This window comes from Gobius niger (assembly GCF_951799975.1).
Source record: "Gobius niger genome assembly, chromosome: 8".
NCBI classification, from domain to species: domain Eukaryota; kingdom Metazoa; phylum Chordata; class Actinopteri; order Gobiiformes; family Gobiidae; genus Gobius; species Gobius niger.
In genome coordinates this window covers 500811-526005 of record NC_136859.1, presented here as the reverse complement: position 1 = coordinate 526005, position 25195 = coordinate 500811, and the positions used below count along the sequence as shown (strand labels likewise).

The window sequence follows — 25195 nt, the reverse complement described above, 5'->3', positions numbered from 1 at the left end:
CACTCTTTACAAAACACAGAGTTGTGACCAGCTTTTCTGCTCGTGGGTGATTTTAGTGTTTGTGAGCACTTTTAAAGAGCTTTAACTCAGCCATGGAAACATGTAAAGGACTAAACTTTGGTCTGTGTCATTTCCACTGAAAATGTTTCCAGGAACAATTATCAAAACTGTTCTAGATCATAAACCTTTGGATTTATCGGCTGCTCAAAATGACAATGTTCTATTTTGGATGTTTCCCCCAAATGTCAGCGGCTCCTCATAAGAAGTGCTGAGTGATCCTCTTCATGTTGGAGACTGTAGTTTATTAGGATCTCACTTTGCTGCAGTAGAAGCAGGATGTTGATCTGATGAAGAGTCTTTGAGCTTCACAGAGATGGTCCTACTCAGAACATCTCCAACATGGACCTAGACTCTGCAGGACTGGACCATGTAGTCACGGGGACAAAGATCTAAATGTGTGCAGTGTGAGCGACAGAGAGACAGGTGTCGCTCTAGAGCAGAACAACAACAGAACATGAGATCTGTAATCACTAATGGAGTCACTGTGACCAACACATTCATGAGCCGAGTCTCTGTGGGAACAGTTTGATAAATGTGGTGAAATGTTGTGTCCACAGAGAAAAGCGTCTCCAGGATGAAGAGGCAGAGCAGCTCCTCCGCTCCACTGCAGGTCAGTTTATGAGGAAACTAAAGCATGTTTCATCCCTGTGATCGTTCGTGTTGTGGTTCTGCTCCTGCGTCTGCTTCTGACGCCATATCTGTAGTTTTCCTCAGGTGAGTTTGCTTCTTTCTTCTCTTAAGCCTGTTAGGAGTTTGTTGTGATTCCCCCACATGACCACAGAGAAGCTACAAACCGTATCTTCAAACCGCTCTAACCTGCTCCATCTGTGTCCAGGTGAAGGTCTGCAGAAGGTCCTGGAGGAGCATAAGCAGAGTCTGAGCAGCAGATGTGAGAGAGTGACAGGAGATGGAACTCTTCTGAGCAGCATCTTCACTGAGATGTACATCACAGTGCGTTTCAGTGAAGAGCAAAAGGAGGAATTTAATCAAATGGGAGAGTTGATCCATGACACCCTGATCAGGGCTCAGGACCTCTTTAAACTTCTGCCCACTGAGCAGCAGCAGGAGGAACCACAGGAGCAGGAGGGGGAACCACAGGAGCAGGAGGAGGAACCACAGGAGGAGCAGGAGGAGGAACCACAGGAGGAGCAGGAGGGGGAACCACAGGAGCAGGAGGGGGAACCACAGGAGCAGGAGGGGGAACCACAGGAGGAGGAGGGGGAACCACAGGAGGAGGAACCACAGGAGCAGGAGGAACCACAGGAGGAGCAGGAGGAACCACAGGAGCAGGAGGGGGAACCACAGGAGCAGGAGGGGGAACCACAGGAGGAGGAACCACAGGAGGAGGAACCACAGGAGCAGGAGGGGGAACCACAGGAGGAGCAGGAGGAACCACAGGAGCAGGAGGAACCACAGGAGGAGGAACCACAGGAGGAGGAGGAGGAGGAACCCATCAGAATGGTGCTGACTCTGGGCGTGGCTGGAGTGGGGAAGACCTTCTCCGTCCTGAAGTTCTGTCTGGACTGGGCCCAGGGCTCAGAGAACCAGGAGCTGCAGCTGGTGGTGCCACTGTCCTTCAGAGAGATGAACCTGGTCAGAAGGGGGCGCTACAGTCTGACGGAGCTCATCCAAGTGTTCCATCCAGCGCTGACTCCACAGGTGAGACTTGAGGACCAGGCAGAGCCGGGGCTCAGTGGGAGGAGCTTTTTAATGTTACAACATCATGTAGCAGAGTGGAGGTGACTGTAAGTCTCTGCCTTAAACCAAGAATTCAGTCTAGAGTTACTGCCATGTACTTGTGACATCATAGAAAAGTTCTTCACTGTCGGACGTAGATAACGACAGATATCAGTAAGAATCAGAATAGTTTTTAGTGCCATTGTTTGAGAACAGAGGGTTGTTCTGAGAAGATCCAGGACCAAAGCTAACATTCGGTGTCTGAAGAACCTCTCGTGTCTCTGCGTTCTCTCCTCGGTGTCTGAAGAACCTCTCGTGTCTCTGCGTTCTCTCCTCGGTGTCTGAAGAACCTCTCGTGTCACTGTGTAGTTGAAATATTGCCTCATGTTTCTGTTTAATGAATCGAAGATGAGCTGAGATTGTGGATTTGGATTTTCTTTATGGAAAGATGTTGAAAACTTTTAAATCGTCCAGTCCAATAATCCAGTTTATTAAAACTTCACACCGGCCGATTACGATCTGATCGTCTTTTCACTTTGTTTTTAGATCATATATGTAAGGATTAAACTGTGCATTATACAGTTTTAACGTCCGACGTGGGGTCAAGAACGATACATCAGTGTTTTCTTGATGACGAACATCAAAATGTTCCGCATGTTGAGGAGAATCCTGCTGTTTCTTACTTTCTGCAATTGGTGCATGTTCAGCTTCCACAACTTGTGGGTTTTCATAAAAAATCTTCCTTCTGCAGTTTTTCTACAGAACTGTTTGCATTGGTGTGTATGGGGGAATTTCAGCCATTTGTGCAGCTTCTTCTTAGGACATTTCAACTGTTTGAACAGTTTAAGGAATTTGAAAAGTTTATGTAATATAAATAATTGATGCACCCATGGGCTCTGGCTCTGTGATGTTGTGGCTGAGGTTAACTGGGCCTCTGTAGCTCCTGACTAGGGCTGGGTACCGTTGAAAGGTACTTGGTACCGACTGAAAAGCTCCAGTAGGGGGCGGTATCGAAAAAACTGTGTGCTAATTTTCGGTACTTTTTCTCTCCAAACGTCAATAAATGATCCACAGTGAGTCTAAAAAAGCCTGAACTCATGAGCAGCTTCAGCACAAATGCAGAAGCAAAGCTGTAACTTCAGTCATTATTAGAGATGGCAGAGCCCGGACTGAGCCAGGACTAAACCAGGACTGAACCAGGACTAAACCAGGACTAAACCAGGACTAAACCGGGACTAAACCGGGACTAAACCAGGACTAAACCAGGACTAAACCAGGTCTAAACCAGGACTAAACCAGGACTAAACCAGGACTAAACCGGGACTAAACCAGGACTAAACCAGGACTAAACCGGGACTAAACCGGGACTAAACCGGGACTAAACCAGGACTAAACCGGGACTAAACCGGGACTAAACCAGGACTAAACCAGGACTAAACCAGGACTAAACCAGGACTAAACCAGGACTAAACCTGGACTAAACCTGGACTAAACCTGGACTAAACCAGGACTAAACCAGGACTAAACCAGGACTAAACCTGGACTAAACCTGGACTAAACCAGGACTAAACCAGGACTAAACCAGGACTAAACCAGGACTAAACCAGGACTAAACCTGGACTAAACCTGGACTAAACCAGGACTAAACCTGGACTAAACCTGGACTAAACCTGGACTAAACCAGGACTAAACCAGGACTAAACCTGGACTAAACCTGGACTAAACCTGGACTAAACCAGGACTAAACCAGGACTAAACCAGGACTAAACCAGGACTAAACCTGGACTAAACCTGGACTAAACCTGGACTAAACCAGGACTGAACCAGGACTAAACCTGGACTGAGCCAGGACTGAGCCAGGACTAAACCGGGACTAAACCGGGACTAAACCGGGACTAAACCGGGACTAAACCGGGACTAAACCGGGACTAAACCGGGACTAAACCAGGACTAAACCAGGACTAAACCAGGACTAAACCAAGACTAAACCGGGACTAAACCGGGACTAAACCGGGACTAAACCGGGACTGAACCTGGACTAAACCGGGACTAAACCGGGACTAAACCGGGACTAAACCGGGACTAAACCGGGACTAAACCTGGACTAAACCTGGACTAAACCTGGACTAAACCTGGACTAAACCAGGACTAAACCAGGACTAAACCAGGACTAAACCAGGGCTAAACCAGGACTAAACCAGGACTAAACCAGGACTAAACCAGGGCTAAACCAGGACTAAACCAGGACTAAACCAGGACTAAACCAGGACTAAACCGGGACTAAACCAGGACTGAATAAGAAACTAGACTCTTAGACAAAGAGAAAAGCAACAACAAGAAACACATGGGCTTTAGCTTTAGCTTTACCTTTAGCTTTACCTTTAGCTTTACCTTTAGCTTTAGCTTTACCTTTACCTTTACCTTTAGCTTTACCTTTACCTTTAGCTTTACCTTTAGCTTTACCTTTAGCTTTACCTTTAGCTTTACCTTTAGCTTTACCTTTAGCTTTACCTTTAGCTTTACCTTTACCTTTAGCTTTAGCTTTAGCTTTAGCCGCAGAGCCTGAAGTTCCTGCTGTTTAAACTCCAGCTGCACCGGAGCGTTTGGATCACAGATTGTCTCTGGAAAAGGTGAAGCTCACTCTGCATCAGCCATGTTTGGAACAGTTCTGGTGCATTGTCAGTGACAGAGTGAGCGCTCTCACTATGTAACAGATCTGTGACGTGTGAGGAGCTTTCACTGTGGAACAGCTCAGTGAGTTTAGAAAAGTTTATCTTCAGTAAACGCTCCTGATGTGGATCTGGTCTGTTCCTGCAGCTCAGGAGGGAATAATGTCCTTTCTCTCTTTTTATCACGGCTTTAAGTTCCAGGCGACGCTGCTGCTCCTGTTTTCTGACGTGCCATGTTTGGACTTCCTCCTGAACCATACTTTTCCTGCTCATTATTTTAACTCAATTACACAGGTATCGGAAAAAGTACCATTAAGGCACCGGTACCGAAAAGCAGGTATCGTTGAAGTAGTGGTATCGAAAAAAAAACTAACGGTGCCCAGCCTTACTGGGTCAGCTGCGGTGGGGCAGTTGTCGCCATCTCCAGCCTGGATCTCTGATGAGCCATTGGTCCACGGGAGGAGACGTCCTCATCCAGATTCTTTGCAGACGAGAAGGGCAACCTTTGGGGTAGAGCGCACGCACTTCCACCCAGGTAGGAAAGTCGCTCCGAGTCGCTGGTGTCCATCCAGCCTCGTCCATGTCGATCGCCATCGGTCCTCCTCCCGGCCTCCCCAGAGGGATGGAGGAGTCATTCAGGTTAGACTTTGGAGTATATGAAGTTCGTGCCTGTAAGTTTCCTGTTGGAAGTTGCTTCGGCGATATTGACGTGAGCTGTGTCATGAGCAGAGTTGTGGATTGGTCCGGGGCACAGGTGGATGTCAGACAGCAAGAGGCAGATGGATGATATTAACGCCAGGCTTTGTTGTTGTTTGATAGCGGCATTTGCGTGTTGATGCTCCAGTATACACGCATTTCCTGGGACGTCACGCATTGTTGTGGCCGCCATTTTGAATACCGAAGCTCCGAACACCGCTGTTATGCCGTCCACCTGTTGCGCTGTGGGATGTGCAATACCCTGTCTCAAAAAAGGGACTTGCTTTCTACAAGTTTCCTAAAGACCCAGTTCGTTGACAGAAATGGATAAAAGCCGTCAGGAGAGACGACTGGACTCACACGGCCGAGTCCCAGCTGTGCAGTGAGCACTTTGGTTCAAGCAACGCGGAAACAACAAACGAGGCTAGGCTACAAACAAATGCTAGGCTATCTGTTTACCTACGTGAGTATACTCTGGCCTCGGCTCTAAGCTCCTGTCAAAAAGCTTTGGGTAATGCCAAACTGGAGGAAATGTGCTGGGTTAAGGCGGGGGGTCAGAGGTTAAAATGTCGCCCACTGACCCGTGTGACCTGCCTGTCGGGGAGAGCAACGTAAACACACTTCTCTTGTTAACGTTCCCCCGATCCACAGCTGATAAAACCATAAACTATCGATTAAACACGACTCATAGTAGAGACTAAAACAAAATAACAACCCTCGTAGCTTTACTGTTTGAGAGAGATGAGTGCGACACATGCTAACGTTAGCAAAAGGCAACCAGATACGTCCACCCATCATCTTCCACTTGTCCGTTTCCGGGTCGTGGGGAGCAGCTGTTGGAGCTGCCCAAATCACATTGCACCAGCCCTTTATGGCTCCTCCTGCAGGTGGTGGGTCCACAGAAGGACGGCCTCAGGATTAACCGGGCCTGTTGGTCTCTCATAAGGAGCTTCTGAACCGCTCTTTGTCTGACCCGTCACCTATAGGACCTGTTTGCCCTGAGAGACCCTACAGGGGCACGAAGCCCCGACAACAGAGCTCCAGGATCATTCAGGTGCTCAAACCCTCCACCACGTTAAGGTGGCGATTCAAAGAGGGGCAACCAGATACGTTTATTTGTTTATTACTTACCCTTTCTGTCACCAAGAACATTTTGCGCGTCTTCACCTGATGTATCTTGGCATCCGTGACCCATCCTGAGATGCATCAGTGACAGTCCGGCTTCACCGGTGTATGGAGAGGGATTATGGACCACATACATGTAGATACATGTCCGCGAACTGCCTTTAAAAAAATCTCTAGACAGTTTGTATAAGAATTAAATCCCAAGGTTTCGATCTTCATTGTGCATCTGTTCAGCTCCGCTGCTCAAGTGTGCAATTTTTTGATGTAGCATCTTGAATTCAACAAGTTGAGACGCAGATAGATACTGTTGCATTAGCCAGCGGTGTTCAAAATGGCGGCTAGAACTACAGATGTCACGTGACTGAAATGCATGTATAAAGAAGAGGATGAATGAAGGTAGCAGCTCTGGCAGATCTCCCGTGTCCAAAATGCTTGTTAGCTTTGAACCCCCACTACGAAACTTATGGTTGACCAAAGCGATGTCTTTTGCTGTACGAATCCTTCAAGATTTGACCGGTGTCGGTATATTTAAAATTGATGGTGAGCAACACATAAGTGAGGAGAGCCGCTGCCACACCCAGCACACCGGGCGCCGCCATCTCCTTGGTAGGTTTGCAGTGATGTCAGACTCTTTCCTTCCTGGATTCTGTATTTAACTGTACTTTGAGAGATGTTCAAAGCTTTGGAAATCTTTTTATAACCTAACCCAGCTTTATACTTCTCAATAACTTAATCCCGGACCTGTCTGGTGTGTTCTTGGACTTCATGATGCTTCTGCTCCCCAATAGTCTCTAACAGACCTGAGACCATCACAGAGCAGCTGGATTTGAACTGTCATTAGGTCAACATGTGATTATTCAGAAATCATCAGGAAACTTCTGAAGGAAATTGGTTGCACTAAAAGGAAAGAGAGCAGATTTATTTATTTCATTAGTTTATTTGACAGGGACATTGTGCAGTGATGAACATTTCTGTAAATGCCCCAAAATTAGCCACGAAGGCTATTTTTCATCTGTTGTCCCTGAATTCACTGCATGATTGTGTCACTTAGTGTCTTTCACATAACATTTCAGTTAACCATATTTATGTTTATGGTCCATAGCGTGACAAAATGTCAAAGTTAAAAGAAGGCAGATAGTTTTTTCAACCCACTGTAGTTTGTTCTTAATCCTCTTTTGTGTCGTTGTCACAGACTCTGTCCGTCTGTAAACTCCTGTTCATCTTTGACGGCCTCCACGAGAGCAGACTGTCTCTGGACTTCAGCTGTGAGCTCATCTCTGAGGTCAATCAGAGGTCAGAGGTGGGCGTACTGTTGGTGAACCTCATCAGAGGCGCTCTGCTTCCTCACGCCCTTATATGGATCACCTCCCGCCAAGCGGCGGCCCATCAGATCCCAGAGCAGTGCGTGCACAGGGTCATGGAGGTCAGGGGTTTCATCACTGACCCACAGAAGGAGCAGTACTTCAGGAAGAGGTTCTCAGATGAAGAGCAGCTTCAAACAGTCCTGTCCCACCTCAGAACCTCCCGCCGCCTCCACAACATGAGCCAGATCCCAGTCTTCTGCTGGATCACCTCCACAATCCTGGACCACGTGTTGAGAAGCCATCAGAGCGGACCACTGCCCCAGACCCTCACAGACATGTACGCACACTTCCTGTTGGTGCAGACGCACAGGAAGAGGAAGTACAAACAGACACAAACAGAGGTCAGGTCTGAGACCTGGGGGCTGACAGAGGCCGACACAGAGCTGCTCCTGAAGCTGGGGAGACTGGCCTTTGAGCATCTGCAGACAGGAAACATCATGTTCTACCAAGAAGACCTGGAGCAGGTGGGTCTGGACCTGAGCGAGGCCTCGGTCTACTCCGGACTCTGCACTGAGATCTTCAAACGAGAGAGTGTCTTCAACCAGTCAGTCTACTGCTTCATCCACCTGAGCGTGCAGGAGTTTCTGGCAGCCGTTTACCTTCACCACTGCTTTCAGAACAACCAGGAGGTGGTCAGGGAGTTTCTCCGCTTCAGCGACAGCAGCAAGGAAGACCATGAGGATGAAGAGTGTCCTGGTGCAGGTGAAGAAACCATCTCGAGTCCAAGCGAGTTCCTCAGGCGATGTCTTCTAAAGTCCCTGCAGAGTCCAACCGGCCGTCTGGACCTGTTTGTGCGGTTCCTTCATGGCCTCAGTCTGGAGTCCAACTACAGACTTTTAGGAGCTCTGCTGAGTCCAATCGACCAATCAGAAATCACCAAAGTCATTCAAAAACTTAAAGAGATGAATACATATGATACCTCTCCTGACAGAAGCATCAACATCTTCCACTGTCTGACGGAGCTGAAGGACCAGACCGTGCAGCAGCAGATCCAGGACTTCCTGAAGTCTGGATGTGAATATAAGGAGGAACTGTCTGAGATCCAGTGCTCGGCTCTGGCCTACATAATGCAGATGTCAGAGCAGGTCGTGGAGGAGCTGGACTTTTCTCATATGTCTCAGTACTACACGTGTGAATACTTTAGCCACAGACTGATCCCAGCGGTGAGGAACTGCAGGAAGGTTGTGTGAGTCCTCAATCACAGACAGAAGCTTCACCGACCTTCACTCTGATCTAACACATGTGACTCTGTTACAGGTTTAATAATTATGACATCTCTGAGCTTCACTATGAAATGGTGGCTTCAGCGCTGAGCTCCAGCCCCTCCCATCTCAGAGAGCTGGAGCTGAGTAGCATTGAACCGAGCGACGCATCAGTGTCTGTGCTGTGTGACGGTCTGAAGAGTCCGAACTGTCAACTCTCCTCATTCAGGTCAGTCTGTAAACCTAAGGTTTAAAAGGATTTTCAGACTAACCCTAACCCTTCAGGTTGTGGTTAAGGAGGGGTTGTGTGTTATGATCCTGAGAGTCAGTGTTATGCAAAACATGACCCAGAGAGCTCAGTCCATATCTGGTTTAGCTCCGTGGCTTGACTTTGAAGGGAAGTGTTGACGGCGTAGGAGAGATAAGCGGTCCAGCTGCTTTAGCTCCTCTCAGGAGGTAAGAATTATTCCAGATTAGTTCATAAATTTATAATGAATTTACTTTTTACTTGGTCTTTCAGCGTTAGTTCAGTTCTCCAGAGCAGGTAGTTCCTTCACAGTTCATCCCTTTTCCTCCCAAAATAAAATCCATCTGTTTTTTAAATGACAGATAATCCAGGGCAGGTACCCTGTTAAGAGTCCAAATGAGTAAATATCTTTGTCTCCGACCGACAAGACCGCGAGGAAATCCATTCATCGCAAACGGAGCTATGAAAGTCCTCACTTTGTGGGAAAAAAAACGTATCAATTGTGCTGAGATTCCAATTATTCAATTCCATAGTTTAGCAGTTCGGGAGGACAGTGAGCAGGTGATCTAAGAGGAAAAATTAAAGACAGACTTGACACTTGAGGAGTTGTAGTTATAAGTCTTCATAGTTCTGCACACAAAGGCATTTTTTTGTGTCTTTTCTAGCAGTTGTGTTAGAGCATCTGCCCAAATATCCAGGAGGCTCAGTGTCTCCTCAGTGTCTCCTCAGTGTCTCCTCGGTGTCTCCTCGGTGTCTCCCCAGTGTCTCCTCAGAGTCTCCTCAGTGTCTCCTCAGTGTCTCCTCGGTGTCTCCTCAGAGTCTCCTCAGTGTCTCCTCAGTGTCTCCTCAGTGTCTCCTCAGTGTCTCCTCAGTGTCTCCTCAGTGTCTCCTCAGTGTCTCCTCAGTGTCTCCTCAGTGTCTCCTCAGAGTCTCCTCAGTGTCTCCTCAGTGTCTCCTCAGTGTCTCCTCAGAGTCTCCTCAGAGTCTCCTCAATGTCTCCTCAGTGTCTCCTCAGTGTCTCCTCAGTGTCTCCTCAGTGTCTCCTCAGAGTCTCCTCAGTGTCTCCTCAGTGTCTCCTCGGTGTCTCCTCAGAGTCTCCTCAGTGTCTCCTCAGTGTCTCCTCAGTGTCTCCTCAGTGTCTCCTCAGTGTCTCCTCAGTGTCTCCTCAGAGTCTCCTCAGAGTCTCCTCAGTGTCTCCTCAGTGTCTCCTCAGAGTCTCCTCAGAGTCTCCCCAAAGTCTCCCCAGTGTCTCCTCAACGTCTCCTCAGTGTCTCCTCAACGTCTCCTCAGAGTCTCCCCAGTGTCTCCTCAGTGTCTCCTCAGTGTCTCCTCAATGTCTCCTCAGAGTCTCCTCAGAGTCTCCTCAGTGTCTCCTCAGTGTCTCCTCAATGTCTCCCCAAAGTCTCCCCAGTGTCTCCTCAACGTCTCCTCAGTGTCTCCTCAACGTCTCCTCAGAGTCTCCCCAGTGTCTCCTCAGTGTATCCTCAATGTCTCCTCAGTGTCTCCTCAGTGTCTCCTCAGTGTCTCCTCAGAGTCTCCTCAGTGTCTCCTCAGTGTCTCCTCAGTGTCTCCTCAATGTCTCCTCAGAGTCTCCTCAGAGTCTCCTCAGTGTCTCCTCAGTGTCTCCTCAATGTCTCCCCAAAGTCTCCCCAGTGTCTCCTCAACGTCTCCTCAGTGTCTCCTCAACGTCTCCTCAGAGTCTCCCCAGTGTCTCCTCAGTGTCTCCTCAGTGTCTCCCCAGTGTCTCCTCAGAGTCTCCCCAGAGTCTCCTCAGTGTCTCCTCAGTGTCTCCTCAGTGTCTCCCCAGTGTCTCCTCAGTGTCTCCTCAGTGTATCCTCAATGTCTCCTCAGTGTCTCCTCAGTGTCTCCTCAGAGTCTCCTCAGTGTATCCTCAATGTCTCCTCAGTGTCTCCTCAATGTCTCCCCAGAGTCTCCTCAGAGTCTCCTCAGTGTCTCCTCAGTGTCTCCCCAGAGTCTCCTCAATGTCTCCTCAATGTCTCCTCAGTGTCTCCTCAGTGTCTCCTCAGTGTCTCCTCAGAGTCTCCCCAGTGTCTCCTCAGTGTCTCCTCAGTGTCTCCTCAATGTCTCCTCAGTGTCTCCTCAGTGTATCCTCAATGTCTCCTCAGTGTCTCCTCAGTGTCTCCTCAGAGTCTCCTCAGTGTATCCTCAATGTCTCCTCAGTGTCTCCTCAATGTCTCCCCAGAGTCTCCTCAGAGTCTCCTCAGTGTCTCCTCAGTGTCTCCCCAGTGTCTCCTCGGTGTCTCCTCAGTGTCTCCTCAGTGTCTCCTCAGAGTCTCCTCAATGTCTCCTCAGAGTCTCCTCAGTGTCTCCCCAGTGTCTCCTCGGTGTCTCCTCAGTGTCTCCTCAGTGTCTCCCCAGTGTCTCCTCGGTGTCTCCTCAGTGTCTCCCCAGTGTCTCCTCGGTGTCTCCTCAGTGTCTCCTCAGTGTCTCCTCAGAGTCTCCTCAATGTCTCCTCAGAGTCTCCTCAGTGTCTCCCCAGTGTCTCCTCGGTGTCTCCTCAGTGTCTCCTCAGTGTCTCCTCAGAGTCTCCTCAATGTCTCCTCAATGTCTCCTCAATGTCTCCTCAGTGTCTCCTCAGTGTCTCCTCAGTGTCTCCTCAGTGTCTCCTCAGTGTCTCCTCAGAGTCTCCCCAGAGTCTCCTCAATGTCTCCTCAATGTCTCCTCAGTGTCTCCTCAGTGTCTCCTCAGTGTCTCCCCAGAGTCTCCTCAATGTCTCCTCAATGTCTCCTCAGTGTCTCCTCAGTGTCTCCTCAGTGTCTCCCCAGTGTCTCCTCAGTGTCTCCTCAGTGTCTCCCCAGTGTCTCCTCAGTGTCTCCTCAGTGTCTCCTCAGTGTCTCCTCAGTGTCTCCTCAATGTCTCCTCAGTGTCTCCTCAGTGTCTCCCCAGTGTCTCCTCAGTGTCTCCTCAGAGTCTCCTCAGTGTCTCCTCAGTGTCTCCTCAGAGTCTCCTCAGAGTCTCCTCAGTGTCTCTTCAGTGTCTCCTCAGTGTCTCTTCAGTGTCTCCTCAGTGTCTCTTCAGTGTCTCCTCAGTGTCTCCCCAGTGTCTCCTCAGTGTCTCCTCAGTGTCTCCCCAGTGTCTCCTCAGTGTCTCCTCAGTGTCTCCTCAGTGTCTCCTCAGTGTCTCCTCAGAGTCTCCTCAGAGTCTCCTCAGTGTCTCTTCAGTGTCTCCTCAGTGTCTCTTCAGTGTCTCCTCAGTGTCTCTTCAGTGTCTCCTCAGTGTCTCCCCAGTGTCTCCTCAGTGTCTCCTCAGTGTCTCCCCAGTGTCTCCTCAGTGTCTCCTCAGAGTCTCCTCAGTGTCTCCTCAGAGTCTCCTCAGAGTCTCCTCAGTGTCTCCTCAGTGTCTCCTCAGTGTCTCCTCAGTGTCTCCCCAGTGTCTCCTCAGTGTCTCCCCAGTGTCTCCCCAGTGTCTCCCCAGTGTCTCTTCAGTGTCTCCTCAGTGTCTCCTCAATGTCTCTTCAGTGTCTCCTCAGAGTCTCTTCAGTGTCTCCTCAGTGTCTCCTCAATGTCTCCTCAGTGTCTCCTCAGAGTCTCTTCAGTGTCTCTTCAGTGTCTCCTCAATGTCTCCTCAGTGTCTCTTCAGAGTCTCTTCAGTGTCTCTTCAGTGTCTCCTCAATGTCTCCTCAGTGTCTCCTCAGAGTCTCTTCAGAGTCTCTTCAGTGTCTCTTCAGTGTCTCCTCAATGTCTCTTCAGTGTCTCTTCAGTGTCTCCTCAGTGTCTCCTCAGTGTCTCCTCAGTGTCTCCTCAATGTCTCCTCAGTGTCTCTTCAGTGTCTCCTCAATGTCTCTTCAGTGTCTCTTCAGTGTCTCCTCAGTGTCTCTTCAGTGTCTCCTCAATGTCTCTTCAGTGTCTCTTCAGTGTCTCTTCAGTGTCTCCTCAGTGTCTCCTCAGTGTCTCCTCAGTGTCTCCTCAGTGTCTCTTCAGTGTCTCTTCAGTGTCTCCTCAGTGTCTCCTCAGTGTCTCCTCAGTGTCTCCTCAGAGTCTCCCCAGAGTCTCCTCAGTGTCTCCCCAGAGTCTCCTCAGTGTCTCCTCAGAGTCTCCTCAGTGTCTCCTCAGAGTCTCCTCAATATCTCCTCAGTGTCTCCTCAGTGTCTCCTCAGAGTCTCCAGGATTCGTTTGTTGTTTTCATACCTGCATAAAAGATCCGGACCAGCGTTCAAAACGAACCCTGGTCCGTTTAAAGTGGACCAAACAGTGCAGGTCTGAACACAGCCTTAGTTTCAGTCTGAACTGCCCTAATCTCAGCTGATCACTGCTAACAATCTCTCTCATCTTTCTCCAGTGTGCAGAAATCTCTTACAGCCCATACCTCGAGGGCTCTGTCACGTTAATGAGGCCGGAACTCAGCCCAGGACAGATCAATAGGCAGGTCATTAAGAGTGATCAGCTGAGATTAGGACCGTTCAGACTGAAACTTAGGTGTGATTTAGGTCGTTCGGACTTGGAACTAAAGGAGGGGCGGGAATAAGCCAAGCTGAACTCCTCCTTGTGGTCTTTATCTGGGCTGCGGGATGTGCTAAACCTTACTGCGTTGACAAAGCCTTTTGGATGACGAGGTGAAACGTTTGACACTACGACTACAGAGTACAGAAGATGACTCGAGGTCCGTCATGATTTGATATTCACAGCTGAATGTTGAGGAGTCTTCTAAAAATGAACATATGTGCATACCGTTCATATTCAACAAAGGTTAACACATTTATAATCTGATTCATGTGTGTGAGAGTTAGCGCTCGCATCACAAATTAGTAAAAGGCTTTTTGTCATCATTCAGTGTCATTATCTATCTATAATTTCAGGAAACAGGTCTGTAAAAAAATGTGAATTAACCCCTTAACTCCCACCTGAAACAAGCACATTCTCTCCAGCTTTACCCCAATCCAAAAGCTTCTGGAAAAAAGGTGTGAAAATAGCAACAAAGGAGACGAAAACAAGGATGAAAATGTGAAAAAAGTGAGAAAAATTTGACGAAAAAGTGACAAAAAAGTGACCAAAAAATGGACCAAAAAAATCGAAAAAGTGAGGAAAAAAAATCTGATGATGTGAGGAAAAAGATCAATTTAGTTTTGTAGGTCTTAGCTTTCAAATGAGGCGTTACACTGGCCTACAGGATTTGGGTAAAGCTGAACTGGAGAAAATGCTCTCGGTTCAGGCGGGAGTTAAGAGGTTAATGGCATTGATCCCGTGTGAATGCACATACACATAACGTCCTGGAGTGATTTCAGCTTGACCGCCCACCCCGGGTAATTCTAATCCCATCTGGCTTTTGTCTGAATTATCTATGGACTTTAATCGTATCGTTTATTTTTTATTCAGCTTTGGCATCTATTACTCTCCGATTGGCTGTTCCTCTCTGATCTCAGCTCTGAAGTCCAACCCCTCACATCTCACTAAACTGACCGTGGGAGGCAGGGTGACTGAGTCGGACCTGTCTCATCTGTGTGGTTTTCTGGAGAGCCCAGACTGTCGCCTGCAGACTCTCGGGTGAGTTCCCTTTGTCTATGAGATCAGCTCAAACACGGCTCTACACTTTGACGAGTCACTTTGGATGTAGTCGCGCTGATGGTTTGCTCACAATCTGACAGTCCTGATTGATAAGTTAAGAGAACTTTATTGTTTTTTCCATTTAGAAGCAGAAATTCATCTTTGACATGGTTTAAAAGGCATTCAAGCATAAAAAAAAAAAAGCAAACCAACAGTGCCAAGTGTTGAGTGTGTTATTAGACCGGCCTTTACTGTACAGTCACATTGAACATGTGAGTGGGCCGTTACACGATGCATTTAGTTTCCTCATTGAACAGTGCAGCTCGTGTTTAGAAAACGGAAATAAATCAGTGTCATGATGTGGTTCTGATCTGTCCCTGCAGCTCAGGAGGTAATAATGTTTTTTTCCCTTTTTTCATTTTTTCTTACAGTGAAGTGAAGATTATTGTGTGTAAACTAGCATTATGTAGTTATTTTGCTGTAATCCGCTTTTTTCCATCTGTGACTTTAATCACATCATTCATTCTTTATTCAGATTGGAGGGCTGTGGTTTGTCAGAGGGGTTGGCCTCAGCTCTGAAGTCCAACGCCTCACATCTCATTGAGCTGGAGCTGAGTAGGACCCATCTGCCTGAATCAGGAGTGTCTCATCTGTGTAGTTTTCTGGAGAAGCCAGACTGTCGCCTGCAGACTCTCAGGTCAGTTCACTGTCTCAGAGTTTGATCAGCTCAAACACGGCTATACCCTTCATGACTCATCACTCTTGCGTGACCTTTAGTCCCTCTGACAATTCGCTCTAAAACTGACAGTCCTGAAAGTGTTGAGTGCACTTTTAGACTGGCCTTTTCCGTACAGACTCATAGATTGCGTTCACGTGTCATTCAAACACGTGATGGAATCTTTGGAATCGCCCTGACATGATCGTGTTTGAATTCAACACAATGATTTTCTTTTGATAACTCGTTTTGGTGCTTTGTTCTATCCTGATATTAATTCATCAACTGCAGAGGGCCTAAAAAGCCATATGGACCAGGACTAAACCTGGACTTAACCTCTTACCACCCGCCTGAACCAACCGTCCTCTTTGGCCATTATATAGGCCTGTGTAACACCTCATTTGAAAGCTAAGACCCACAAAACTGATCTTTTTCCTCACGTTGTTGCTGTGTTGTGTCACCTTTTTTATGTTTTTAGTTTAGAGCTTAGAGTTTTTGTAATTTTTTTGTTCAGTTTTTGTCACATTTTTGCTGAATTTTTGTTGAATTTTTGTTGAATTTTAGTTGATTTTTTGTAATTTTTTTGTTGAATTTTGTCACATTTTTCTTGAATTTTTGTCACTTTTTTGTTGAATTTTTGTCACATTTTTTTTTCCGTTTTCGTCACTTTTTTGTTGCGTTTACATCCTTGTTTTCATCTCATTTTTTGTGATTGTTTTGGTGCTTTTTTCCCAAGAAGCTTTTTGATTAGGGTAAAGCCAAACTGGAGAAAATGGGATCCGTTCAGGTGGGAGTTAAGAGGTTAACCAGGGCAGAGCAGCAGAGCAGTGAGAGGGGAAACATCAAAGACAAAATTGAACGCTCACTTTGTATTAAACTTTTTTATAAAGATCCATCAAAACATAGAGAGTTCACTATTATGGTTTTATAGTGCTAATGCACATGATGCATTTAAGGAGAGTTTGATTTACTTTGAAGGATGTTTGCAACAAACAGGGAGTGAGTGGGAGTGGCCTGAGGTCACGCGGAGGAAACTGCACCTCCCTCTCTCTCTTTAAAAACCCAAGATGAACATGTGTGTACAGTATACAGCAGGGGTCGGCAAGTTTCCTTGGTGGAGCCGGTTTTCTTCATTGTCAAAAGACCAAGGGCCGGACCCTCCACTTGAAGGATTTGAAGTAAAGCATCACTTTCTACATATGCCAGTGTTGTACATCAAATACACTGGAGTAACGTCCATCTTAAATTAGATAAATTACTTAAAATCACTTGACTAAAGGTTATTTTATGCTAAATTTATGTCGGTTTAAACTAATTTAAGATCAGATAAAAGCGCCAATGCCAATGGAACAAATAGAAATCCCACTGGAAATCAGGAAAATTCACTTTTACTGTAAAAAATATTTATTATTCACTTGAAATTATACAAAATAATCTGAATTAAGAAAAAATGTGTGCTTGTTCCATTGGCAAGAATAGGTTTTATCTGCTCTGAGGCCAGACCAAATCTACACCAACTTTAGATTTAATCTCTTAATTCAAGTAGATTAAAGTCATTTCTACCAATAGATGAGTGTTCTTTTAGGATTATGGCCTTATGGCTGCTCTGCTAAGACATTTTAAGGAATTGACAGTATTTTCCACATTTCTAGAGTACTTTAACAGGCATTCGAGCTCTGATTTGGGTCATAATGTTTCTCAAAATCATCTCGAGGGCCAGAGTTTGATGATGGAGGGCCGGTTTTGGCCCCCGGGCCTGACGTTGCCGACCCCTGGTATACAGCGTTATTCTGTTATTCATCAGTGTGACTTTTGTAACATTTTCTTTATTCAGATTGTGTGACTGTGGTTTGTCAGAGGTCAGCTGTTCCCCTCTGGCCTCAGCTCTGAAGTCCAACCCCTCACACCTCACTGAACTGGACCTGAAGCAAAACAGTCTGTCTGACTTGGGAGTGTCTCATCTGTGTGGTTTTCTGAAATTACCAGACTGTCTCCTGCAGACTCTCAGGTCAGTTCACTGTCTCTGTGTGAGATCAGCTCACACGGCTCGTCACGAGTCACTCTGGTTCGACCTATTTTGTCATTTGGCTATTGGTGCCTCTTCAGTGTCTCAAAAGAAGAAATCAGTGAATTTAGCTACAGATATAATAATATATAAATAACACTAATATTTTCTTGCAGTTATTCTCCTGATATTCATTAGTGTGATTCTTTTTTTTTCATTCAGTTTGAGAAACTGTGGTTTGACAGAAGTCAGCTGTTCCTCTCTGGTCTCAGCTCTGAAGTCCAACCCCTCACATCTCACTAAACTGGAGCTGGACAATAACAGCCTGTCTGACTCTGGAGTGTCTCATCTGTGTGGTTTTCTGGAGAGGTCAGACTGTCGCCTGAAGACTCTCACGTGAGTTCACTGTCTCTGTGTGAGATCAGCTCAAACACGGCTCTACACTTTGTCACTAGTCTGGGCCAGACTCTGGTGTCAGTGCTCAGAGAAATTTAGGGAGAGAGGGGGAATGGCCACACTTCCCTCTCTCCCCTTAAAACTATTGAAATAAAGATGTGTAAAATAACGCAGACTTTTTGTTTACAGTGCAGTTATCATTATGTTATTCTGTGCCTTTAATATTTTTTTCTTTATTCAGATTGTGGCGCTGTGGTTTGTCAGAGATCAGCTGTTCCTCTCTGGCCTCAGCCCTGAAGTCCAACCCCTCACATCTCACTGAGCTGAAGCTGAGTTATAACTTTCTGTCAGACTCAGGAGTGTCTCATCTGTGTGCTTTTCTGAAGAGCCCAGACTGTCGCCTGCAGATTTTCGGGTCAGTTCACTGTCTTTGTATGAGATCAGCTCAAACACCTCGTTCTCATGACAGTTTACTCAAAATTTGACCAAAAAACTGTCCTTTACAGTACAATCACTCACCTCTCTCACCCCCTTCTCCTTCTCTAATTTATTTGAAAGATATTGAAACGAAGAAAACGTGTAAAGCTAATCTGAAGAGGATCATTTACCAGGCTTTTGCTCCTGAGCAAAGCGAGTAGCATGTGCAAAATTGTATCGGCAGTCATTTATGCATTTTCTGCTTAAGCAGCATTGTCTTTGAAATGTAAAGTGCAATATAAATAAAATGTATTATCATATATCATTATACAATAGAGGCAACATCAAATGGTAAATTAACCTCTTAACTCCCGCCTGAACCGAGAGGATCTATTTCCTCACGTCATCAGATTTTTTTCCCATCATGTTTTTGTTGGGTATTCAACTCATTTTTGTAACTTTTTTGTCATTTTTTGTCACATTTTTAGTCATTTTTTGTCAATTTTTTGTCATTTTTTAATTTTTTCGTCAATTTTTTATCAAATTTTGGTCATTTTTTGTCACATTTTTATCACATTTTTGTCATATTTTTCGTCAATTTTTTGTCACTTTTTTTGTCAATGTTTTCTCACTTTTTGTCAAATTTCCATCATTGTTTTCGTCTCAGTTTTGTTGCTATTTTCACAGCTTTTTCCAGAAGCTTTTGGATTTGGGTAAAGCCAAACTGGAGAAAAAGTGCTCGGGGTTAAGTACAACATACCAGGAAAATAGTATTTTACATTTTCAGCTCTCATCCACTTTTTAATTCCTGCCTTGATAAAAGACCCTATAATAGTTTGGTTTACAAAGCAGTTATTTTTCTCTTATTCATGTGTGTGACTTTAATCCCATCCATTTGTTCTTTATTCAGTGTGAGAGAGTGTGGTCTGACAGAGATCAGCTGTTCCTCTCTGGCCTCAGCTCTGAAGTCCAACCCCTCACATCTCACTGAGCTGGAGCTGTGCTGTAACCGTGTGTCTGACTCGGGAGTGTCTCATCTGTGTGGTTTCCTGGAATGGCCGGACTGTCGCCTGCGGACTCTCAGGTCAGTTCACTGTCTGTGTGAGATTAGCTCAAAGACACATTTAATATAGAGACTGCAGTTACGCATAAGACCTGAGGTGGCAGTAGCGAATAGAAAAGTAACGACTTCCATCTAGTCCCTTCAACTTTTTCTTGAGTGAATTATTGAAGCGTATTGTAGTCTTTTACATTGAGTATCTTTCTGTAAAATGAATTTAACCGTTGTTGGTTGGATATGAAGGCTATACAGAGCTACACGTGGAACGCTTTGTGGTTTCAATTTCCTTTTATAATCATCGTAATCATTGGGGAGGATTGGACCTCTGTGTATCTGCAGGCCTGTATCTACAGGCGTGTATCTGCGGGCGTGTATCTGCAGGCGTGTATCTGCGGGCCTGTATCTGCGGGCGTGTATCTGCGGGCGTGTATCTGCGGGCCTGTATCTGCAGGCGTGTATCTGCAGGCGTGTATCTGCAGGCCTGTATCTGCAGTCGTGTATCTGCGGGCCTGTATCTGCGGGCGTGTATCTGCGGGCCTGTATCTGCGGGCCTGTATCTGCGGGCCTGTATCTGCGGGCCTGTATCTGCGGGCCTGTATCTGCGGGCCTGTATCTACAGGCGTGTATCTGCGGGCCTGTATCTGCGGGCCTGTATCTGCAGGCCTGTATCTGCAGTCGTGTATCTGCGGGCCTGTATCTGCGGGCCTGTATCTGCGGGCCTGTATCTGCGGGCCTGTATCTGCGGGCGTGTATCTGCGGGCCTGTATCTGCAGGCCTGTATCTGCGGGCCTGTATCTGCGGGCGTGTATCTGCGGGCCTGTATCTGCGGGCGTGTATCTGCGGGCGTGTATCTGCGGGCCTGTATCTGCAGGCGTGTATCTGCGGGCGTGTATCTGCAGGCGTGTATCTGCAGGCCTGTATCTGCGGGCCTGTATCTGCAGTCGTGTATCTGCAGGCCTGTATCTGCGGGCCTGTATCTGCGGGCGTGTATCTGCGGGCGTGTATCTGCGGGCGTGTATCTGCAGTCGTGTATCTGCGGGCCTGTATCTGCGGGCCTGTATCTGCGGGCCTGTATCTGCGGGCCTGTATCTGCGGGCCTGTATCTGCGGGCCTGTATCTGCAGGCCTGTATCTGCAGTCGTGTATCTGCGGGCGTGTATCTGCGGGCCTGTATCTGCAGGCCTGTATCTGCGGGCCTGTATCTGCGGGCGTGTATCTGCGGGCCTGTATCTGCGGGCCTGTATCTGCGGGCCTGTATCTGCGGGCCTGTATCTGCAGTCGTGTATCTGCAGGCCTGTATCTGCGGGCCTGTATCTGCGGGCGTGTATCTGCGGGCCTGTATCTGCGGGCCTGTATCTGCGGGCGTGTATCTGCGGGCGTGTATCTGCGGGCGTGTATCTGCAGTCGTGTATCTGCGGGCCTGTATCTGCGGGCCTGTATCTGCGGGCGTGTATCTGCGGGCCTGTATCTGCGGGCCTGTATCTGCGGGCGTGTATCTGCGGGCCTGTATCTGCGGGCCTGTATCTGCAGGCCTGTATCTGCGGGCGTGTATCTGCGGGCGTGTATCTGCAGTCGTGTATCTGCAGGCCTGTATCTGCGGGCGTGTATCTGCGGGCCTGTATCTGCGGGCCTGTATCTGCGGGCGTGTATCTGCGGGCCTGTATCTGCGGGCCTGTATCTGCGGGCCTGTATCTGCGGGCGTGTATCTGCGGGCGTGTATCTGCAGTCGTGTATCTGCGGGCCTGTATCTGCGGGCCTGTATCTGCGGGCGTGTATCTGCGGGCCTGTATCTGCGGGCCTGTATCTGCGGGCCTGTATCTGCGGGCCTGTATCTGCGGGCCTGTATCTGCGGGCCTGTATCTGCGGGCCTGTATCTGCGGGCGTGTATCTGCGGGCCTGTATCTGCGGGCCTGTATCTGCGGGCCTGTATCTGCGGGCGTGTATCTGCGGGCCTGTATCTGCGGGCGTGTATCTGCAGGCCTGTATCTGCAGCGGCTCTGCGCCTGCAGCTTTTTTTATAAAGAGGCTTTGGCGCAAAGCGGCATCAATAAGAGGCGTGGTTAATGAAGGAGTCACACGGTTCCGATGTATTACTCATCAGAACCGGTGCTCCTTGTAGATGTACTCGGTGCTGCTTCAGAGGGACAAAGAGCCACTACAAGGAGGCTGAAGAGCCGCATGCGGCTCCGGAGCCGCGGGTTGCCGACTCCCGGCTTAAAGTAACTGCATAACTTTAATGACATGTTCTTTTCTTTATTCAGATTATGGCACTGTGGTTTGTCAGAGATCAGCTGTTCCTCTCTGGCCAAGGCTCTGAAGTCCAACCCCTCATCACACCTCATTGAACTGGATCTGAAAAGCAACAAGCTGAGTGTTTCAGATGTGGAGGAGCTCCTGGACCTTAGACACAGCCGACTGGAGCGTCTGTAGTGAGTACTGACTCTGACTCTCTTCATGTGTTTATTCAGAGCCTGGAGCAGTGGGCGCAGAAGCCTCAGGTTTTTAGTTTTTTAAGTCTACACTTGTTGAGGAAATCTTAAGCGAAAATTATTTGTAGCTAAATGTTAGTTTTAAAGTTTTCAGGACGCTTTCCTTTGACACTTTTTGGAATTAGCTTTCTATTTTAAATTAGAAGTTAATTTTACATAGAAACAAAATAGTATTATAATTGCAGCATTTTAAGCTCCTTCACAAAACAACAAAAAAGCAGTAGATGTTATAGTTTGAGCCTCTGAAGGACATTCAGGTCCAATATATTATGTTCAGGGCCTGTTCAAGATATAAACACAAGGAGCACATGGATAATTATTATGCAGAAACAAAAGTGTGCATTTACGAGACCGTCTCATCTCGCTGTTGGACTCGACCCATGTAGTAGGAGGAACACACAGAGAGACAGACAGGAAACAGCAAATCAAAACTCCTTGTGATTGTACTGTCCAAAAAAGCTGAATTTGGAGCCAAAAACATCAAAATTAAAGCTTCTTTCTGTGACCGAGAGGTAATATAAAGGCGCAGGAGTCTAAATGTGTGGCTTTTGTGAATAAAGGTGAAAATTGACAAAATTCAAAAGATGCCAGAGAGACCAGCATCCTGCTAAGATAGGAACTCTGGCTATTTTCACAGAGGATGGGTGGGCCACTTACAAGCCACTTATTCACAAGCATTTTGCAGGTGGCGCTGTTGTGCCATATTGCATGACCCAAATATGAAACACACATTTTCATGAATTTTTCACCAGACCTGATTTTTGAGCAAATTTTTGTGAGTTTTTGACCATTTTTCGGGGATCAAAATCCAGTTTAAACGGGAGGAAAGAAGAAAGAAAGACTGAAAGACAGAATAATACGAAAAAAATCTTATATATAGCTATTGGCCCGGCCACCACATACTATGCACCTTTGGAAAGCTCTAACCGAGGTCCACATAAAATGTGAGGTCATTTTTTACTGCCGTGTACATGGAGCGCATAATTCGCCACCGAAGTGCCCATGAAGGGAAAAAAAATAGTCCCTATTGCTTGGGCCTAATAATAATAATAATAATAATAATAATAATAATAATAATAATTAAAGCTGTGCGCGGAGATAAAGGCCCTCGCCCCCTTGCGACCACCCCGCTCGCTCTCGCCCCTTGCGAGCCCAGGCTCTCTCTCACCCAAACCTGCTCTTGCCTCTGCCTCACACCCAGCCTGACCTCACTCTTGCGCCGGCAAGAAAAGAGAAAGCATTAGAAAAGTGTCAAAGCCATATTTGAACTGGCAACCTCCTACACCAAAGACCAGCGCACTATCACTGAGCTGTAACTCCATCGTAAAACGGGCCTGATGTGGGCTACTCTTCACTAAATGATCGCCCTCATACATTTTTTCCGATTGTTTTCGACATTGTCCCCAGTGTTGCCTCAATTGTTTCCCTCCTATCTCCCCATTTCTTTCTCTTTAGTTCTGCATATTGTGAAAGCGTTCTTTCCCTGTTTTTCGTGAGGGTGGGACCACCGATTCATGTTCTTCCCAGTCGGTGTCGAGTTAAACAAAAAAAGAAAAAAAAAAGAGGCAAGGTCAGAATCGATCCAGCAGTCCCATGGTTGGGAACCCAACGCTCTATCTATGACGCTACACAAGTATAGGATATGTGACAGGCGAACTGACAAATATCTTATGAAATGCCCTACGCTCATGTAAAAGGACAAGGCATTAAAAAGTGTCAAAGCTGTGTTTGGACTAGCAACTGCCTTCACCTGAGACGACCACGCTATCACTGAGAGCTAAAAGTCCAGACAAACATGGGCCTGATGAGAGCGAGGCTTCTCTAAGTCCAAAAAAAAAAAAGGGTCAATGTTGGGATCGATCCAGCCGTCTTATGGATGGGAACCCAGCACTACCAATGGAGCTACACAGACTGAATGACACAGCCGATTTTACATAATCTATGAAAGACCGCACTTGTGTATTTGCAGAAAACAAAATTACAGTTTGGAAAATGATATATTGAATCATTTTGTAATTAGGGTAAATTCCCCTGGCCGGCCAAAGCTCCCTCGATATATGAAGCAATATTTTGGTGAGACCGATATAGTACGAGGAACACACAGAGAGACGGACAGGAAACAGCCTAACTGAACTTCCTGTGATTGTACAGTCCATAAAAAGCTGAATTTGGAGGCAAAAACGTCAAAATTCAAACTTCTTTCGGTGACAGAGGGTTAGTATAAGTCCATACGAGTCTAAAACTGTGGCTTTTGCGAATAAAGGGGGAAATTTGGAAAATTGACGAATTTCAGGAGAAACTCTGAGTCCAACATGCTGCCAGGCAAAGAACTCTGGCTATTTTCACGGAGGATGGGCGGGCCACTTACAAGCCACTTAAAAGCCAATTTAAAGGCATTTTTGGCGACAGTGGCTGCGTTTGCACACCAGTAGGTCCAGGTCAGAAATGTGCACGCGCGCCGGATTTTTATTTATTTATTTATTCATTTATTTGATAGGGACAAGTGTGAACTTGGATTGGGTCCGTTCCAATCAGACAAAGTCTGTGGCAGATATGAGGCTTTGAAATTTGCTGAAAATGGCCTCCCAGTTGCGGCCTTGTCATGACCACGCCCAATAATTTAAAAAAAAATGTAAATGATGATTTTGAAAGCCACATGGGTTTGGGACATCACGAAGTATGATTTAGAAGGTTTGAGGTTCAGGCCAAGATGGCCGACTTCCTGTAGCATTTAGGGCGGGGTCATAGTATCATTTTTGACATGTCCTGACGTGGTCTATGTCCCTGGCCAATGTCAGTTTTGTACGATGATTTATTTTGTGACTGGACTTCCATTGACTCAATGTAAACTGCCTGCTTGAGGGGGCGCCACTGAGCCATATTTTAATATTTTCTATCGCGGACCCCCCCAAAATTAGAGCTTGTGGAGTCCCTCGCGGACACTACGCTCGGGCCTAATAAAAATAATAATAATAATAACAATAATGATAATCATCATCATAATCATAATAATGCCTTGGTTTTATATAGCGCTTTTGATTGACACTCAAAGACACTTTACATTACATTAGTCATTCACTCCATACTCAGTGGTGATAAGCTACTATAGTAGCCACAGCTGCCCTGGGGTAGACTGATGGAAGTGAGGCTGTCAATCTGCATCAGCCGAGTAAAGGAGGGACGGCCTCATAGTTACTCGAGTACCCAGCAGATCACACGGGGGGGGGGGGGGGGGGGTTTATAGACATAAAATCACTCCTCGTGGATCTAACACAGCGTCCGAATGAATCCTCTCTGTTCTCTGCTCCTCAGCTTTCGTTCATAACGGAGTCTCCTGAAGACGAGCAGCTGGAGGCAGAACCTCAGCCTGAGCCCAGAGAGAACGGTCCTTTTCCTGTTGTGTTGGAGCTTGTGTTGGAGTTTGTGTTGGTGGTAGAAAGAGAATTATATAAACTAAAGAATTGGTTTGACGTGAATAAATTGTCACTGGATTTAGATGAAACGAAATGTGTGGTATTTAGTAATAAAGAGATAAACGATGAGATCAGGATCAATATTAACCTCTTAACTCCC

At 46.8% G+C, this 25195-nt stretch overlaps 2 protein-coding genes across 2 annotated transcripts in view; both read left to right on the top strand.

Annotated features, from left to right (window-relative positions):
• Positions 1-21563, top strand: part of LOC306966770 (uncharacterized protein) — a gene marked incomplete at both ends in the record, with an annotated part of 72252 nt that extends 50689 nt beyond the window's left edge. Inside the window, 4 exons of the mRNA XM_079561588.1 lie at positions 17484-17657; positions 18985-19158; positions 21253-21352; positions 21444-21563. Coding sequence (XP_079417714.1) covers positions 17484-17657; positions 18985-19158; positions 21253-21352; positions 21444-21563 — 568 coding nt within the window. The remainder of the gene's footprint in view (positions 1-17483; positions 17658-18984; positions 19159-21252; positions 21353-21443) is intronic.
• On the top strand, positions 1445-17459 carry LOC306966274 (protein NLRC3-like; the record flags this gene model as incomplete). The annotated part of the gene is made up of 6 exons (XM_079560977.1): positions 1445-1719; positions 7420-8777; positions 8849-9022; positions 14374-14541; positions 17091-17264; positions 17438-17459. The coding sequence occupies exons 1-6, from the start codon at positions 1519-1521 to the stop codon at positions 17457-17459; spliced, it is 2097 nt and encodes a 698-aa protein (XP_079417103.1). The 5' UTR covers positions 1445-1518.
• Positions 21564-25195: the final 3632 nt, after the last annotated feature.